General features: G+C 44.0%; 1 protein-coding gene across 1 annotated transcript in view; it reads right to left on the minus strand.

The window, feature by feature from the left end:
- Positions 1 to 385: 385 nt before the first annotated feature.
- Positions 386 to 17,632, minus strand: part of Tspan5 (tetraspanin 5) — a 222,475-nt gene continuing 205,228 nt past the window's right edge. The window contains exons 3-8 of the mRNA XM_004640638.2: positions 14,843 to 14,989; positions 10,277 to 10,447; positions 8,174 to 8,299; positions 5,858 to 5,905; positions 5,650 to 5,766; positions 386 to 2,362 (exon numbers count right to left, since the gene is read on the minus strand). Of these exons, the coding sequence (XP_004640695.1) occupies positions 2,297 to 2,362; positions 5,650 to 5,766; positions 5,858 to 5,905; positions 8,174 to 8,299; positions 10,277 to 10,447; positions 14,843 to 14,989 (675 nt within the window). The 3' untranslated portion in view covers positions 386 to 2,296. The remainder of the gene's footprint in view (positions 2,363 to 5,649; positions 5,767 to 5,857; positions 5,906 to 8,173; positions 8,300 to 10,276; positions 10,448 to 14,842; positions 14,990 to 17,632) is intronic.

A 17,632-nucleotide genomic window follows, 5' to 3' on the forward strand; every position in this document is an offset into this window, starting at 1 on the left:
CACAAAGTTGCACCTCTTCTCTCCTATCCCAGAGAACTGGGCCAAAATCAGTGTGGTTCCCAGACAGCAGCACCACTCAGAAACTTGTCAGAGATGCAAATGCTCAAGCCCTGCTCCGGACCCACTTCCATTAGGAATTCTGGGGATCAAGCCAAAGTCTTCTCTAGTCCGTTTGTGTGTGGGGGTAGGTGGAGTGTGTGTGTGTGTGTGTGGGGTGAATCCAGGCCTGGTGTGCTGAGCACATTCATACTCTATCTTGAGCTAAGCTCGGTGCAGTCCTGAGAGCTTTACCAAACCCCTCTTGGGATTCCACCACTGCTGAGTCTAAGAACCACTAAATTAGAAAATTTCACAATTTCAAGAAAAAGGAACAAAGACAGACTACTCCATGGAAAGTAGAACCAAGTTTATTAATGGCCACCTTTATTACAATCACTCTCGAGTGTAAAAAATAAAAGATTAATTAAAATTTAAAACTCACTTGTACTTGCTGTTTGGCCTAGACTGGATGTGCCAAAGGGCGGGGAGCCTGCCTGACTGAAGCAACTGGTCAGATGGAGTTCCCTGGAGAACAAGGTAATAAAAAGACAAAGTACCAACCAGACAGCTCGGCCTTCTCCATGTTGGAGGGACATTACAGAATGCCCACTGTGCTGTGGGCCGGAGTGAAGGAAGATCCTCTCTACACCCAGAATGTGAAACAAACACCTCTACCTACAGAGACAAGCATACACAAGCAGTCACACACACATCCCAGGTGTAGAGAGGAGACTGCAGAGGACTTCTGTCTTCTCTCTAAACAGAGATGAATCTGCTCAATTCCCATTAATTATGCCAGCTTGCTGCCCAGTTACAGCTGGCAAATGTGGCACCGGTGTGAAATATGGTATGGTTTTCCCAGTGTTCCACACACACTCCACAGGAGGACACCAGTGGGCACCAGTTGAATTTAAAATGGGGGTTGAAATGGGCCCTTCCAGGAGAGGGGCAGGGCTGGCAGCACCTAGAGTGGCTCCCCACCTTGGGTGACAGAACGCCCTCCAGCTCCTCTACATCTGCTCCAGAGGGTTTGTGCTTTGTTCCCACCCTGGTGGCGACTTTAGGACAGAGGAGCTGTGGCCATACACTTTTTTAAAAAATCCAACTAAATCTTGAAGATGAAGAAAACATATTAGAAGCATCTGACTGTGTCAACACTATACTGGAGTTGGGTTTAATTCCATTCAGAGACAGAGGGGAAGGTTCAGAAGAGGCCACTGAGCGTAACCCAGGGAGGGAAGGCAGAGCCAGGCTCATCCTGTCCAGGCTGCGACAATAGCCACATCCTCTTGAGACCATGACCCGTGAGACAAATACCTGCTCTCACTTTTAAATGTCTTTAGAAAGATGGCAAGGGAGGGAGAGAGATGGTGGATTCAGATTCACCGGTCATGCAAGTTAAACATACAACAACAAAAAAAGAAGAGCCCAGTTAAATAAAAAAAACATCTGCAAAACTTAAGAAGAACCATATCCTACCTTTCACCTTTGGGAAACAAAAACAAACAAAAAACCCACCAACAGGAGTATTCCAAAGAATCCAACCACTAGTTGGGTGGGGTAGGGGTGGAGTGTTTAATTCATACCTCTCAGTAACCTCATTTTCTCCTTGGATTGCAATGATAAATAAAACTCAGGCCTACTTAGAGAAAAGATCAGTCCTGCTGGAATACAGTGTCATGAAGTCTCTGATGCCCTGCTGTTGGTGGACACAGAATACGTAACTTCCTGGAAGGCCATGATTCAGGACAGAGCACAAGGCCACCCAAATTAGTGCGCCTACAGGACAGCAGGATCTGGACCCACAGGCATGCTGTGCTCTTTTTCAGCTGAGAGTGCAGCAGTTTCTTACAGTGGACAGAAAGATGCCCAGCACCACTGCCCACCTGGTGAAGGGCTGACCAGCAAGCCCAGCCCTTCCTACCCTCAGTCACCAACGGGCAGAAAGGATGGGTTTCTCCACAAATTCAAGTCAATGTGGGCCCACCTTCCCTTCTCTTCCTTTCTGGCAGACATCCGTTCACCTGTAAATTCATGGCTACAGTAGAGATTCATGGCGCAACAGCTTTCAGACTGGATTTTTAAAAAAATTCTGTCAGCGAGCAGCATTTCCCAGTTTTAACACCCCCCTCCAAAAAAAATAAGTTTTTGGCAGCTCCAGTAGGCAGGCACAGGTTGCCTCGGTGACTGATCCTTGAGGTCTGGGTGTCACTGCAAGACTGGGACAGTCCTGAGTCTTGCAAGGGCTGCGCAGGGTCTACCAGCTGGCCCGGACAGCTTCAATGTCACTAACCAAGTTCTGGGCCAGGCATATTCCAAAAATCTAAGAAAAAAAAAAAAAAGCAAGTCACATTGTGAAGTTCTTAACATGGGGCTTTTCCTTGGCCACTGTGCCCCACTGTTTTGTAATTTTATTTTTTAAAACTGACATACAATTCATACACAGGGAAATGCAGCCTTTTAACATGACTCTGTGGGTTTCAGGCTTCCACAAAGTTTTGCAATGATCACATCTACTGAGTGCAGAACACTTCTGTTACCCCCAAAGAAATCTTGCACCACGACAGGCCCGTCCGTGCCCTCCAGCACAGGCATTTTGTCCACAGTGGCAGCACCTGGACAGCACACGCCAACGGATGTGGGCTAGTGCCTTTTGGCGAATCTTGTTAAGGTTCGCCATGAACACGGAGGGGTCATTTTTTGATTTTTTAAAATTCTTGCTGTACTGAGGGTTGAATCCAAGGTATGAGTTTGCCCAGGCTGGGCTCAGGCACCATGTGATTATCATGTCTCAGCCTCCAGATCCTGGGCTCCAGGTCTGCGCTACAAACTCTGCCCCTGACTGCTTTACTGGATGGAGCAGAACACAAACTCAGAATTTAGGTTATTATTCTGGTATAAACTATAAAAAAGGTACAGCGAGCTCCATAGGGGACAGGCATACCTGCCAGGGTGACCAGGAAAATCCCGGCAGCCAGGGCAGATGGCTCAGGCACAATGTCTTCACTGCTGCCCACAGGGTGCCCTGACTCTGCGTGAAGCCCAGGTTCCCTGGTTCCCTGGCCCCTGGCCCCTGCAGTGTGCTCCTCACTGTGGGTGTCACTGTGGCAGTGAATCTTGCTGAAGTCACACACTGATGACTTTTTACCAGTGGCTGGCCTGTGGTGACAGATCCGTGCTTCTTTCCAAGTGGGACCTGCACCCCTGCATCCAGCGGTGCTCACCGCTGTGCTCTGGCTTCTGTGCGCCACAGGCCAAGTCTGAACTGCCCAGCTCCTCCTCATCCTGGGAGCAGGCAGCAGTGCTGGGCCAAGCTCTGCAAAGCTGCACACACCCTCAGGACCAAGCAGAGTTGATGCAGACAGACACAGGGAACACTGAGCTCAGGGTGTGCGGGCTCCAAGGTAGCCGCCAAGTCCCCATCACATGAGGTGGTGAGGGTGGCTGAAAAGAAACACAGGTGCAAGGGGAGGACCTGGCTTTCAGTGAATCATGTGGGAGATGACTTACATTCTCTCTATACACTGCTGAAAACAGAAAATCATCCTGACTCCCAAAAAACAAGATGGCTGGCTGGGTCCTTTTTGATGGCTGAATAATACTCCATTTTATGTATTCCCTACATTTTATCTATTCATCAGTTAATGCATATTTGTATCGTTTCAATTTTTTGCTATTATTAACAATGCTGCTAACATCTGTGTACAAGTTGTTCTTTGTGAATAAATCTTTTCCATCTTTTCAGGCACATCCCTAGGAGAATTGCTGGGTCTTGGATTTCTGTTTAATTTTCTGAGGAAATGCCAAACTCAGTTTCACATCATTTTTATTTCCTCTGGTACCATGTGAGAATACCAATTTGTCAACATCCTCACCAGCTTCTATTGTTATCTTCCTTATAACCATCTTAGTTGGGATGGAATGGCAGGGGACTGTAGCCTTGACTTGCATTTTAAATTACGGATGATGCCTGCATCTCATGCATATTAGCCAGTTTGATTTTCCCGAGGGAAGTGTGTACTGAGATCCTTCTATCCATTTTTAGATTGGATTTACCTTTTATTTTTGGGTTGTAGATAATTTTATGGGTTGTCTTTTCACTTTCTTGAGAAAAGTATCATTTATAGTACACAAAAGTTTTTTTTTTAAAGTTTTACTTTTGATGAAATCTTATTTACCTGCATTTTCTTTGGTTGCTTGTGCTTTTGCTTTCATATCTAAGGAAACACTGCCCAACTCCAGAGAGTAATAATTTATGCCTATGCTGCCTACATTTTCTTGTAGGATTTCATAGCTCTAAGTCTTATACTAAGGTTTTTTTAAACATATATTTAGGACAGGGTCTATAGGGTCTAGAGTGTCTCACTACACTGATTGGACTCGTAGTGATCTTCCTGTTTTCAGCCTCCCAAGCACTGGGATTATAGGCTTGAGCCACTACACCCAGTCTCAGTTGCTGTCTCAGCGTACCCCAGGGGCAGGTCTGGCACAGCGGGCCCTGGGATCGAACCCTGGCCACTGTGTTCTGTCTACTATGCAGGCGCTTTAGTCTGCTGAGCTATACGGTCAGCTACTTAGGTCTTTAAAGATAGGGTCTCACCATGCTGCCCACAATGTCCTCCAACTTGCACAATGAAGTGACTCACTCAAACAACTGAGAGTGCAGGCATTCCCATCACGCCTGCCTACATGTATGCCTTTGATTTATTTTATGTTAATAAATAGGTATAAGGTAAGGGTCTCAGTTAAGTCATTCTGTAGGTAAACATTCTATATTTCCGCCTTATTTGTTGAAGAGATTATTTTACCCCATGAATGCTTTCCTTTCCTTTTCAGAAACCAAGTGACCGCAGGTGGGGGGCCACTTCTGGACTTTGGTCCACAGTGGTAGAGCTTACTGAAATGCACAGTATCCTAACTGTGGTAACCTTGCAGTAAGCTGTAAACTGGGAAGCAGGAATTCTCCAACTTTGTTCTTCTTTTACAAGTTTGTTTTGACAATTCTGGGGCTCCTGCATTTCCCTATGACATCTGGGGTAGCTTGTCCATTACTGATAAATAGGCAATTGCAATTGTTTGAGGGGTGCCCCTGTGAACACAGAATACCTTTCCATTTATTTAGGTCTCCTCTACTCATTTGCAGTCTTCCATAGAGAGTGTCAGATGATCAACAACATGGAAAGCCCAGCCTGCGGGGTCACCCAGGACATGCTGATGCCCCACCATTACTGGCACTGCAGTAAGCTACTCCAGGGCACAGTGCCTTGGACATTCCCAAAGCCTCAGGCCCTTCTGGGCTCTATGTTGGCCACCGAGGGCTGCCACAGTGAGCACCATGCAGTGTCTGGGAGCCCACAGAAACGAAAGAACAGCAGCAGGCTACCAGCGACTCAATCAGTTCTTCATCTTGAATAGGAAAAGTTTCCTCAAGTATTTCAGGATCTAATCAGATCTTTAATAAAGAGCAAACCAAATACTTCCATCTGTTCCCCAGCCCAGCCCTCTGACGTGTCTCAAAGCAGGGACAAGTGGGTGAGTCAGGAAGCTTCTGTCCCGTGAGGGCTCCCTGGGCCCGGCTCCCTGAGCTCACCCTCCGTGAGCCCCTCTTACCTGCAGCAGTGCAATGCCTATGAAGATGCCAGCCACGATAGTTAAATTGTCCTGTAGCCACTTCTCAAACTGGGGCACACAGCCTTTTGTGTAGATTACGATCTGCTGGTCAACTTCCTTCGAAGGGAAGAGGACAGCAGAGGTCACAGATACAGCCTGCGGTACGTAGAGCGCCTGCCCACACCCTGTGTGCTAAGAGTCCACTTACTGGTTTCTGCCTGGCGTCATAGCCACACTGAGTGTTGATGACATCTTCCTGGGGAAGACACAAAGGAGACAGTGAGACTCATCCTCGGAAACAGGACACCCAGCTGGGAGTGCGCCCAACCCCTTTCGGTGTCATCAATATGCGGGGCATCAGGTCACAGGCCCTAGCTCTGTGCTGAAAACTTTATACTGTTATCCACATCACTCTTTCTACATTTTACTTCTTATTATTAATACATGTTTCTGACATAGAATGACTCCAGAGTATTCCTCATGGGGAGCTGGAACATGTACATGACGCGTCTTCATTCCTTCCTTCAGACCCTTTCCACAGGAGGAATGCCTCTCCCTTACCTCTTATCACTAGCCTTTATTTGGGTTTCTCATCTAACAGAAACTATGAACTATATAAGCTTATTTTTGAAACAAACTGCACAAGCTGGTATTTAAATAACTCTTATTTTACAAATGAGACAAATGAGGCTCAGGGAAAAGCAAAAACAATGGCAAGTTCTTTTAAGAAAAAAAGGAAGCTGAAGATTCCAAGTGTTGCAACCTCAAGAAACTTATGGGGTTTAAGGAAATGCGGATGCAATAAAATCCAAACTTCGAAGGCAGTAACTACCTTCCTTTACTCTCTTTTAGTGGACCCTCTACTTTCCTTTTGTCTTTAATAACACTGGGGATCAAACCTAGGAGCTTGTGCTTGCCAAGCATACCTTTTAATCTATACTCTATTTACTCATACTTTTTAATCTATACTCTATTTACTCATACTTTTTAATCTATAAATTTCTGTATTTAATTTTTTTTTATATATATTTAGCACAGGGTCTACAAGGTCTCACTACGTAAAATGGACATGTAGTGATCTTCCTGTTTTCAGCTTTCCAAGTGCTGGGATTACAGGTACGCAACACCATGTCCAGTCTCAGTCACAATCTCAGTGAGCCTCCTGGCAGGGCCAGCACGGCATGCCAGGAATTGAACCTCGGTCCATGTGCCTGGCTAAGTAGGTGCTGTAATCCACTGAGCTATCTGGCCAGCCCTCTTTAAGTTGTTTTTAAATGAGGATACATTAATGACTGAAAATACAGCCTGCTCTGATCACAGATTCCCATGGGCCCCCTGACGCCTCTCAGCTCTGGCTGGAAGCACAGGTTGGGCTGTTACAGTTACGTTCATCTACCCTGGAGGGATAAAGTGGGTTTTATCTGTTCTCAGGGCTGAGCAGCAGCTCTCCCAGGAGTGTCTGTGGTAAAGGGAGAGGTCTGAGCCTCCTGAGCTCTCTACACTCCTCTGGCGAGCTGCTGGGTAGACAGGAGGCAATGCGCAGCATCTGCTGGCAGTGACAGGGCACCTGGTGGGTACCTCAGACCCAGAGGTGGGCATGAGGGGCCAGATGGCTTCCCTCAAGAAAGAAGCCAATGGGAAGGAGTGGATCCTCATTACTCTCAGCCTCCTCAGCCCTGCAGCCTGCAGGAAAGTCTCCTGCCCCCAACACCATGGCCCTTGCCCACGCTCACTCAGCTCTGCTTCCTAGGGTTGACGGAAGGCTTGAGGAAGGACCCTGGGGACCAAGGGAAGCAGGGAAGCTAAAGAGCTCCTGGGGCGAGGGCAGCAGCACCCCTCACCCATGCCCTGCACATCTGACTTCTCACTTGCAAGATAGGGTTGTATTATCCTGGTACATGGTCTAAGCCATCTATGATCACAGCTGTTGCAAAGGGATCTGACCTTTTTCTAAGAACAAAAACATAAATAGCAATTGCTGTAGTAAGTATGACACTCAAGCAGCAGTCCTCCGGCTAAGCAGGACTCCAGCCCAACCCTACAATAAACGCCCCTCCTGTTCTTCTATTTCCATGGAACTTACCTGGAAGAAAAGGGTTATAATTCCCGAACTATGCATTCCTCTGCACTCTCACATGAGCCCGACTTTCTCAGAAAGGGATGAGAAGAGGCAAAGCAGCATGCTAGGCTGACACTCACTCTAACCCTACTACAGGCATGTGCTTTACAGGCAAATTTTTCACATGCCATACCCTGTATCTTGGCTTCTTCCTGAATAGGGTGGGATAATGTGATGGCTACTTGGCCAATCCCTGAACTTAAATGAGGAGCCAGTGCACAGAAGGCTTAGATTAGGAACCAGAATGTTCTGCTACATCAACACCTGTGATTACTGCTCCTCCAAGTAGATGTGCACACTGTACAGGCTGGGGGAGCTACAATTAGGAACAAGCAGGGAAGCAGTGGTTTCATGGGAAACCCTCTGTCCTCCACACACAAGCATGGGGATGTGCCCTGTGCTTACCGCTGGGTCTTTAGTGCAGCACGAGAACGGCACGCCACATCGCTCTCGACTTGCATTGGAATCTGTGCAATTGAAGTAAATATTTAGGTTCCAATCATCAGCTCCAAAAGCCCCACAGCACTGCCACTAGAGCAAACAGGAGAAAATTAGAACATCTCCACTTAGAGTGGCCTGGGTCTAGGCTCACCCCTCACGCCCCCGAACAGCTCCAGCCCACCAGCTCCAACATTCTCTTCTGCTTCAGAATCAATTTTAATCCACACTGAACCTGAACAGCCCCTGTGAAAAGCTTCCAAAGTGAGGCTGAAGGTTCATAAAGATTCATTAGCAAGTGACTTAAACAAATGATGGTCCCATGTTACAAGGGGGAGAGGGAAGAACATTCAGTCAGCGATAAGTTAAGATCTGTTTGGCTTGGGTTCATTCTAGAAGAATATAGAAGATACTGGCAACAGTGGTACTGTCTGAAAAAGGCAGTTAAGGTAATGGTGGGGCTAGAGTTTTTTCTCCATACTTGAATATTTTTTAAAACCTCATTTTATTGAGGTATAACTGACCATGAGTACCCTGAACATTTTAAGAGTGTGTAATTTGCTAAGTTCTGACATACACATATTATGAAAATACAACCAAAATCAAGATCTCAGACATCCAGGTTAGGTTGTAGCTTAGTACTAGAGCACTTGACTAGCATGAATAAGGCCCTGGGTCCAACTCCTAGTATCACAAAAACAAACAAAAGACAGGGAATAAAATATATCCTTGGCCTTTGGTTTACTTTTCAGTACACTGTGTTTTGAATTTTAAAAACAAAAACATGTTTACATTTTAACTTCAAAAAGTAAATTAAGCTGTTCAATTCAATGAGTTATAGTGGGGCCCAATTCAAGGGTTATTCCATAAAGTCCTTTCTCATTCCCCTCAGCTTAACCATCTTCAGTTCTCTTGAGTTGAATAAATACCAAGCCTTGACTATCATAAGCCTTTCAGGACTAGTCACTACTTGAATGCATTAAACTCCATATTAGACAAATAGAATCACGTGGAACAACAGTGTTCTGGAACAGAGCCCGCAATGTTTCAGGAGGGTATATGGATGCATGTCCTCAAGACTCATCTAGTCCCCTGGGGTTGATGGTGCGACTAGACACCTTAAGATCTGTCATGCAGACCAGCGCAGGAGACCCTGGCAAGGTGTGTCCTTCTAAGACAGCTGGTCTCACAACTACCTGAGGCACAGCTCACCCTGGGCATCTGCCACTGTCACCAAACACAATCAACAAGCACAGCTCTGGGCTGGGGTGAATGAGGAAGGGAGTCCTCCTTTTGCCCAAGGCAGCCCGTGCATCTGGAGTAGTGTCCAATCCACACACCTCAGGCTTAAGAGAAAGCCACACACACACCATGAGCACACCGTGACTGCCCACAGATTAGACAGGAGCTGTTATTGCCATTTCACTACGAGGTTCTGTGGCCAATGGTCATTCAGACCTTTTATCTCTGGCCCTCAATTTGATCATTTTGATTGGGAGAGAAATGGGCTCTGCTGCTCCCTCTGCACTGCAGGAGCTGTCACACAGCCCACTTCTGATGTCTGAGCAGGGGAAGGGGTCTGGGTGCTTCTACACTTTTGCTGTCAACTATATTTGCTATAATATTGAGTGGGCATCTTTTAGGAACTTGTTAGACAAGAATTCTACTAAGCATACCAGTATGATCTGTAAAGTATGAAGGTTACAAAAAAAGGAGGTAAAGAACAAAAAAGATTTTTATCATACTTAATAACCAAATAAAACTTTATACCTACTGCAAAACAGCTATCTTCAAAGGTAGATAGGAACGGGCAATGAGACTATAACCTTTTTGCTCAAGAGTTGTCCTTTTTATTGCTCTAACTGAACAGAAAGTGGAACAAGTAAAAACAGAACATTTCCATTTAGGATACAAATCCTGTAAGTCAAAAAGTGAGTGAAAAAAAAATAAATAAAAAGCCATGCAGAAAAGGAGTTTCCAGCTCACAGAGATGCAGAGCCAGAATAATATTATAGAAATCACCCTTTTGAAAAGATTGGCAACTTGAAAATAAACCAAATTTTCACTTACATATTCCTGGGTGAAGTCTATGAGGTTTTGCAAATCAATGTCATCCCTGTATGCTCTGATGTTGTTGTTTATAAAGAAATACAGCTGGTCTTTGATCCAGTCTTTGAAAACAAATGCCAAAACCCCAGCAGTGAGCTCCAGGAAGAAAATAATTCCCAGGAACACAGAAAACTAAGACAAAAGACACATATATAGAGAGCAGTTATAAGGGCTGTTTTAATCATACATAAATGATTTCCCTCTGAAAAGGTCTGCAATTACTTTTGACTGTCACACATCTCCAAAGCAGATAATCTTCAGTTCCTCAAGATTTGTTAATAAAGTATTGCATTCCAAGAAAGGATTTTAAAAATCACTTCATAATCACATTCTAGAGTTTCCAGTGCTTTCTTTGATAATTAACCAACAAAGCTCATAAGGAAACATGAATAACAGGAATTTCTCATTAGACCCACATCATGCCTAATGAATTTCTTGGGATTAATACACTGCCAGACACTTCAACAATGCCCTGTCCCTATTTTAGTAAGCCTTCTCTAACTTGAAAGATAGATTACCCCAGTATTTTACAACTGTCTGTCATTTGTTATTGTTGCGTTGGTTCTGTGTGCAATATATCCCTTTTATGGATTAAACACCATTTTAATTTTCCCTTGAACCTGCTATGCAGTGTAAAATAACAGACTTGCTTATCCTGGATGGAGGAGAATATGAGGAGGAAGTGCAGGGTGGGTGAGTGTGATAGTGACACAGCATAATTTCCAATCAGTGAAGCAAAGTGAAGTCAGGTTAAAGGTGTTCCTGGGCTGCCAGCTGCATTTACTTCCTCTTTAGAGCACCAAGATCAGGAAACATTTTAGATAACATCAACATTAAGCCAAAGGGAGACACCTGGCTAAAATCAACTTTAAGGCCAGCGCCCAGAAACACTGTGGTAATGGTTCACAGCTCTGGGGAAATTTCACTTCCACCTTGATGCCTGCACAGCACCATCTTAGTCACTTTATGCCTGCTCACGGCTCCTCCCAACTCCCACACCTGGACCCTTCCCCAACTTCATGATGAACTAGGTTATGAGATATGGGCTGTACAGGCCCAGGGGACAGGCAGGCACATGCTTCTGGTGAAGAGAGTAGGGTATACAGGGTCCCAGTACTGGCCAGAGACCCCAGAGCAGCAAGCACTGAGGAGGCAGGGACTCTGCACTGAGGAAGAACCTGCCCACATGAGAGGCAGTCCTGCCTGACTGCACTGGAGGGTGCTGTACCCTCATCCCCATGGCCCCAACGCTTGTCTAGACCACTCACTGCCCTTCTCAGGAGGAAGGCAGGCAGAGATCAGTGTCTTGCAAAGTCTGGGGCCCCAAATTCATTGTTTAAATTCCAGACCTCCTAGCTCAGCTCTTTCAAGCTCCTTATTATCTGTCCTCAGTGAGCTCACTGGAAATGAGATTTAAACACTTCAACTGGCATTCAGTGCTACTGACAATTTCAAATTAAACTTTACTTAATTGAGAAAAAACACCAGAAAACATAGCACACCACTTTTGGGACTGCTATTATAAATAAAATTACATTCCTAGTATGAAACAATCCTATCTGTCCTTTCCTGAGGCCCATCTCAAATAAGCCAGCAACTACACTACAGAAGGACAGAATCCCAGCTAGTGTGCATCTGTGTACTTACAAGCAAGCAAGGCAGGAGCTGTGCAATGTTAAGGGGCTATTTGTCCTCACCTCCACAAAGGTCACTAAGTTCATTTTCCAGTTCCCCTGTAAGTTTTCTCATGTACACAATACACATATCAAACACTGACATGAGATTCAATCCATATCAAATATTTGGCGGGAACTTGCACACCTGAGGACCTGTGAGTAAACTCCTTCATTTTCAAAGGTACAGAAACTGACTTGTAGGCCTCTACCAGTGAGCTGTGCTTCTGTTTCAGGGTCTGAACTCCTGGATTTTCTCTCTGCAACTCTCCAGACTGGTGGTATCAGACCTCTGAGAGGTTGTCTAGAGGCATGGTGACATTCACTCATTTCCTCACAGCCCACAAAACATTCTAGTCCAGTTTTTTATAGAAAGAGGCTATTTAAAATATTCTCAAAGACTTTAAAAAAAAAAGCCAAGAAATAACATAGTTCATTTCTAAAAGTGGATTTAATTTTTTTTTTATTTTTGGTGGAACCAGGGATTGAACTCAGACCCTTGTGCTTGCCAGGGAAGTACTTATTCTACTGAGCCATCTCCCCAGCCCTAAAGGTGGGTTTTATAAAGGGACTGCTATTATAAATAAAATTACATTCAAGTGACTCACAATAAAGGGAATCCCACATTTTAGGGGCACAGAAGCTATACCTACAGGTAACTAAGGGCCCAAACAGGCTACTGAACATTTAGAGAAGGCTTATGCCATGAAACTGGTGGGCTGCAGGCTGCCTGGTCAGGACAAAGTGCTCCTGGTTCCACAAGTTGCTAACCAGATGGAAGATGGCATGTGTGTAAGTAAAAGAACTATTTGGCAGATAAGCCAGAGAGTCCTGGAAAAGCACTCACTCCCAGCACAGCCTCATATATACAGAATAAGAACTGCTGCTCATTAAGTTGTACCTAAGACACAAGCACAAGTACCCTACATTTCCCCACTAGCATGCACCATGAGAACTTTCAGAATAAGAGCCCCCTTGATCTTTGTGGCCAGAGGTGGCCAAATTCAAAATGGAGTTACCAAGGCAGGCACAGCGAGTGTTATATTCTTAGGGATTCTCCAATCCAAGTACTAATCAGGCCCGACTCTGCTTAACTTCCGAGATCAGACAAGATCGGGCGTGTTCAGGGTGGTATGGCCATAGACCTTCTTAGGGATTCTCAAGGAAAGATGTCAGAGGCTGATGGGGGAGGAGAATCATATGCTAAATGGCTTTTTGGACTTGTTCTAAAATATATTCTGGTTTTAAAAGCAAATGATCCTAGATCCATGATGGCAAACCGTCTAGAGACAAATATCCAAACTGTTACCCAAAACCCACCTATTTATTGCAAAGTGCCAGCACTGTTACTATACCTGAAAAGTTTAGAAAAACAATTAATATATTAACAACTTTTGTCTTGAAAGAAAAACAACACACATATCACAGGTTTGCCATCACTGTCCTTGCTGTATTGTGTCAGCAAAGGTTGACACCGTTTCTAGTAAAAGGCAAAGTTACAGAACCACTGTTCTCTGGAAATTCTTAGATACCTTCCGCTCATCACTGGAAGACAGGTACTTTTGATCCTTTCTGTTCTTGAAGAGGGACATGGACGCTTCACACACAGGACCACAGTGCCAAGTTCCACACCACCAGCTCTTAAATGTAGTTACTAATTCAACTAATTTAGCACATCCTGTGTGTTCTTGGAAGGGATCTCCAAAAGAAAGGCTCTTAGTTTTTATTCTCCACTTTTACTTTTAATACTCATGTACCCGTGCCCCTTGTAAAATCCCTCCTGTAGAAATGCAAGTACTACTTAGGTTCATGAACTTTATTCTTTACATGATTCTGGTCACAAACTGAGTTGAACAAGAATCAAAATCAAATTCAACTGCTAGGTTCATTGGGGAAAATTGTCCAGCTCAGTTCATGACTAGAACTGTAGAAAGAACTGGGTTCATGAACTGAGGCATCACTGTATTCCTGTTAACAGTATTACCCACAGCAAACAAAAAATCTTTAAAAGATCTAAATATTATGTCAGTCATATGAAGAATGTATTGGTCAAGTACAACAGAGATTTTTTTTTTTTTAATTGAGATAGGGTCTCACTGTGTAGTTCAAGGTTGTGCTGAACTCAACTTATGTAGCCCAGGCTGGCCTCCAACTCACATCGATCCTCTTGTCACAATCTCCTGAGTGCTGGGATTGAAGGCATGTGCCACCAACCTGGCAAGATTCACTTTTACTGTTCTTTTTATTAACTAAAATTTATTGCTTATAGGTTTAAACTAAACAAGTGTGAGTCACTGTGCTTATGCATGGGTTCTCCAGACCAATACTTGCACATCCTTATATTTCTTATGTGTGTAAAAGAGGGAGGAATAGGGCTAGTGAGATAGCTCAGTGGACTAAGCACCTGCTTAGGCAAGTGCAGGGATCAGGGGGTACAATCCCTGGTCCACATTCTGCACTAGCCCTGCCCTCAGGCAAGCTGAGCCAGTGACTGAGTCCGAGCATGGTGGCACATGCATCTGTAATCCCAGCACTGGGGAGGCTTAAAACAGGAGGATTACTATGAGTCCTACTATCTATACCTATACCAAATACATTTTTTTGGTGAGACCCTATACCAAATACATTTTTTTAAAAAAGGACAAAATCATGAAGAGGAAGAGAAGATAGCTGTACCAAGCTTCCATGAAAGGCATGAGCTGCTATTATGAAGGAGGTATGTCAAGGGTGGAATGCCTCCTACAAGGCAAACAGGGTCAGGGCCATACTTTGTTTCTAGCTTTGGGTACAGCTTGCTATCACACCTCTTGATATAAATGCCTGGACTCTAATCAGAGCACAGAGTGATACTTACAAACTTAAGGAGGAAGGTGTTCTCCCGCAGAGCTCCAATGCACCCTGCAAACCCCAAGATGAACATCACACCTCCTACCACAAGGAAGAGCCACACTGGGTCAAAGCCGCCAAGGTCGGTAATCGAAGAGATGTTGGACAGAACTCCCTGGAACAGAAAAGAACACACAAGACACCAGGGCATGAGAGCCATGTGCCCACAGTGTGGGCTGCTGTGTTTGGTTTTTGCCTTCTCCCACAGGGAAAAAACCTTCAGAGGTCATCTGTTTATCAGGTGGAGACACTAAGAAGAAAAAAGGAAACAAGGGCAGGGCAGGTAAGGGAAGGAGAAATGAAAGGAAAAGAGAAAACAGGGAAGGAAAGAAAAAAGAGAAAAAGAGCACAATGAAGGAAGGAAGGAATGAATGAAGGAAGGAAGGAAGAAAAAGAAGGAAATGTAATCACTGATTTTTTTCCAAGATCCAAATATATCTTTGGCAAAATTATACAAAGTAATAAAATGACCCCATCAGCCCTTGAATGGAGAAAACATGGATGTTACTTTTACTTCTATGTCCTCAAATATAAATGATATTGACTAAAAATCCAATATAGGAAAAACACCCCATCACCCTCTTCCTTTGAGGGTGAACCCTTGTTCTCCAGGCATACAGATGTAAGCAGCTTCCCAGTTCAAAGCATCCCCAAGTTCTTTAAGGAGAGACCCACACATCAGGGTCCCCTGAGCTTCAGAGCAGATCCCAGAAAGATGAAGATCTCCAAAATCCACCTACGTGATTTGTGATGATGGATATTCTACCTTCAATTCTCAGGATTATTTCCTAACAACTAAAAACAAGAAACAAAAAGAAACAAAACAGGGACCAGGGAGATGGCTCAGTGGAGTAAGCGCTTCCCTGGCAAGCATAAGGGCTTGAGTTCAATCCCTGGTTCTGCCAATTAAACAAAATAAAACAAAACAAAAAAACCCCAAATCAATCTTTCTATTGCCCCATCCCAACTACCAAAGAAACCCACAGTAGCTTTATTTCTCCATAAACAATGCCATTTCTTCCTAAAATCCTTTCTCCCTTCAGTGTGAAACGACATGAAATACCCCAGAACCTGTCAGAAAATGGGTATTTTCCCTTCCAAAATGTAATGTATACATTTACTATTCATTCGTAGAGACTAGCCTCTATTATTTTGAAACTAAGGCTTAAATATGCAGCGTTAACAATAATTTTATTTTCTGATTAAATTTGTTTTGAACTCCCATAACAAAATACCTCCGAAGCATCATTGTGTAGCTTATTGTAAAGTCTTAGTATATTTTTTTTAAAAGCACTCCCAACAATTTGGAAGACTAGGAGCTATTGATCTGGTTTTATATTTGAGGAAAATGAAACTCAGTTTTATTTCACAAATACAAGGCCTCTATCTATAGGCCCAAAGCTATTGGACACTGTGTGGCCAGTGTCATTATAACTTTTTTTATGCAGACAGGATTTTACCTGTCCTTGGGGATCTGTTTTAACTAGTGAAATACCTCAAGTATTACATTTGTAAAAAATTAGTCTCAGCATCATTTTGATTAGTAAGCAACCTATTGCAGTGGTTAGACAGGATAAAATCTCTTCAGGATGAGAGCTAAGCTATTAGGCATAAGCAAGATATCTACTAAACTGTTTCTATTGAGGTAGATGACTGGAAGGAAGGTCAGGGTTGGAGAAAGACAGACAGCAATAGGCTGGGTTTTCCTTTAGTCATGATTACTTCGTGCTCCTCCATGGGGACACTGACAGAGATAACAGTGTGGCCAGAGGAAGGAGGCAGCCCTGGGCCCTTTAATCCTAATGGACCACCTGTGAAGCTGAGTCTGAGCTCTAGGGCCTGAGCCTCAGAGTGCAGTCTCACTTCTAGTGGCTGCCTTGTCAGTCAGGGCATGCCTCTTAAGGTAGTCCCTCTTATTCTGGCCTGGCTTTTGACAGCAGTAACAGGTGAACCTCATCAACAGATGAACCTCATTGCTGAGCTCTTCTTAGAGCCCAGAGAATCAGACATAGGGTCTGTTTTGAGGCTGAAACAAACCTGAGGGAACCCATGTTAACTGCCAATATGAGGAGAAAGCCTGTTAAACTTTTAATAGATGCTCATGCAGACGTCTCAGTGTTTTCCATAGGTCCTGTAATTCATGTGCCCCTAGTAATGAGTTGGCCAGTTTATTTGAGATAATACCCAAAGGCCATGGAAGATAAAAAAGGGATTAAACCCCACATTTAAGAGATCTCTGCTAATGCACCTACAAAAAGTTCTGACTAGTCTTTATAATTACAAATTTAAAAAAGGTTATTATCTTCCAGATCCTTCTGCTAATGTCTCAACAGCTGTTCAAAAGATATCAAATCAATGGTATGTGAGATGCTGAGGTCCTCTGGACCTTATCTTTATCATCATTATGGAAAGTCATTACTGTCTCCTTGATGAAAATCATTTTTGCTGTATTCATAATTATCCTGTTGATGTTATTATTTGGCCCATGCATGTTTAATCATTTCTTTGGCCTTGTCTCCTCCAGATTTAAAGCTACTGCATCCACCCAAGATAAAAATGCCTGGTGTCTATTGAGGGCCTTTAGATAGAACCTCTGCAGAGTATCTATGACTGCCAGTTCACAACTATGACCCCTTTCAGCCTGAAGAAGCCAAAGCAGTCATCGCCCATGGTTCCCTTATGGCAGTTTGGGTTACTTCTTGAGAGAGGGGAACATTGTAGGCAGCTAAATTATATATAAGTATTATAGGCAGTCAGA

The sequence above is a fragment of the Octodon degus genome, unplaced genomic scaffold, assembly GCF_000260255.1.
Source record: "Octodon degus isolate 3935 unplaced genomic scaffold, OctDeg1.0 scaffold00125, whole genome shotgun sequence".
Taxonomy (NCBI): domain Eukaryota; kingdom Metazoa; phylum Chordata; class Mammalia; order Rodentia; family Octodontidae; genus Octodon; species Octodon degus.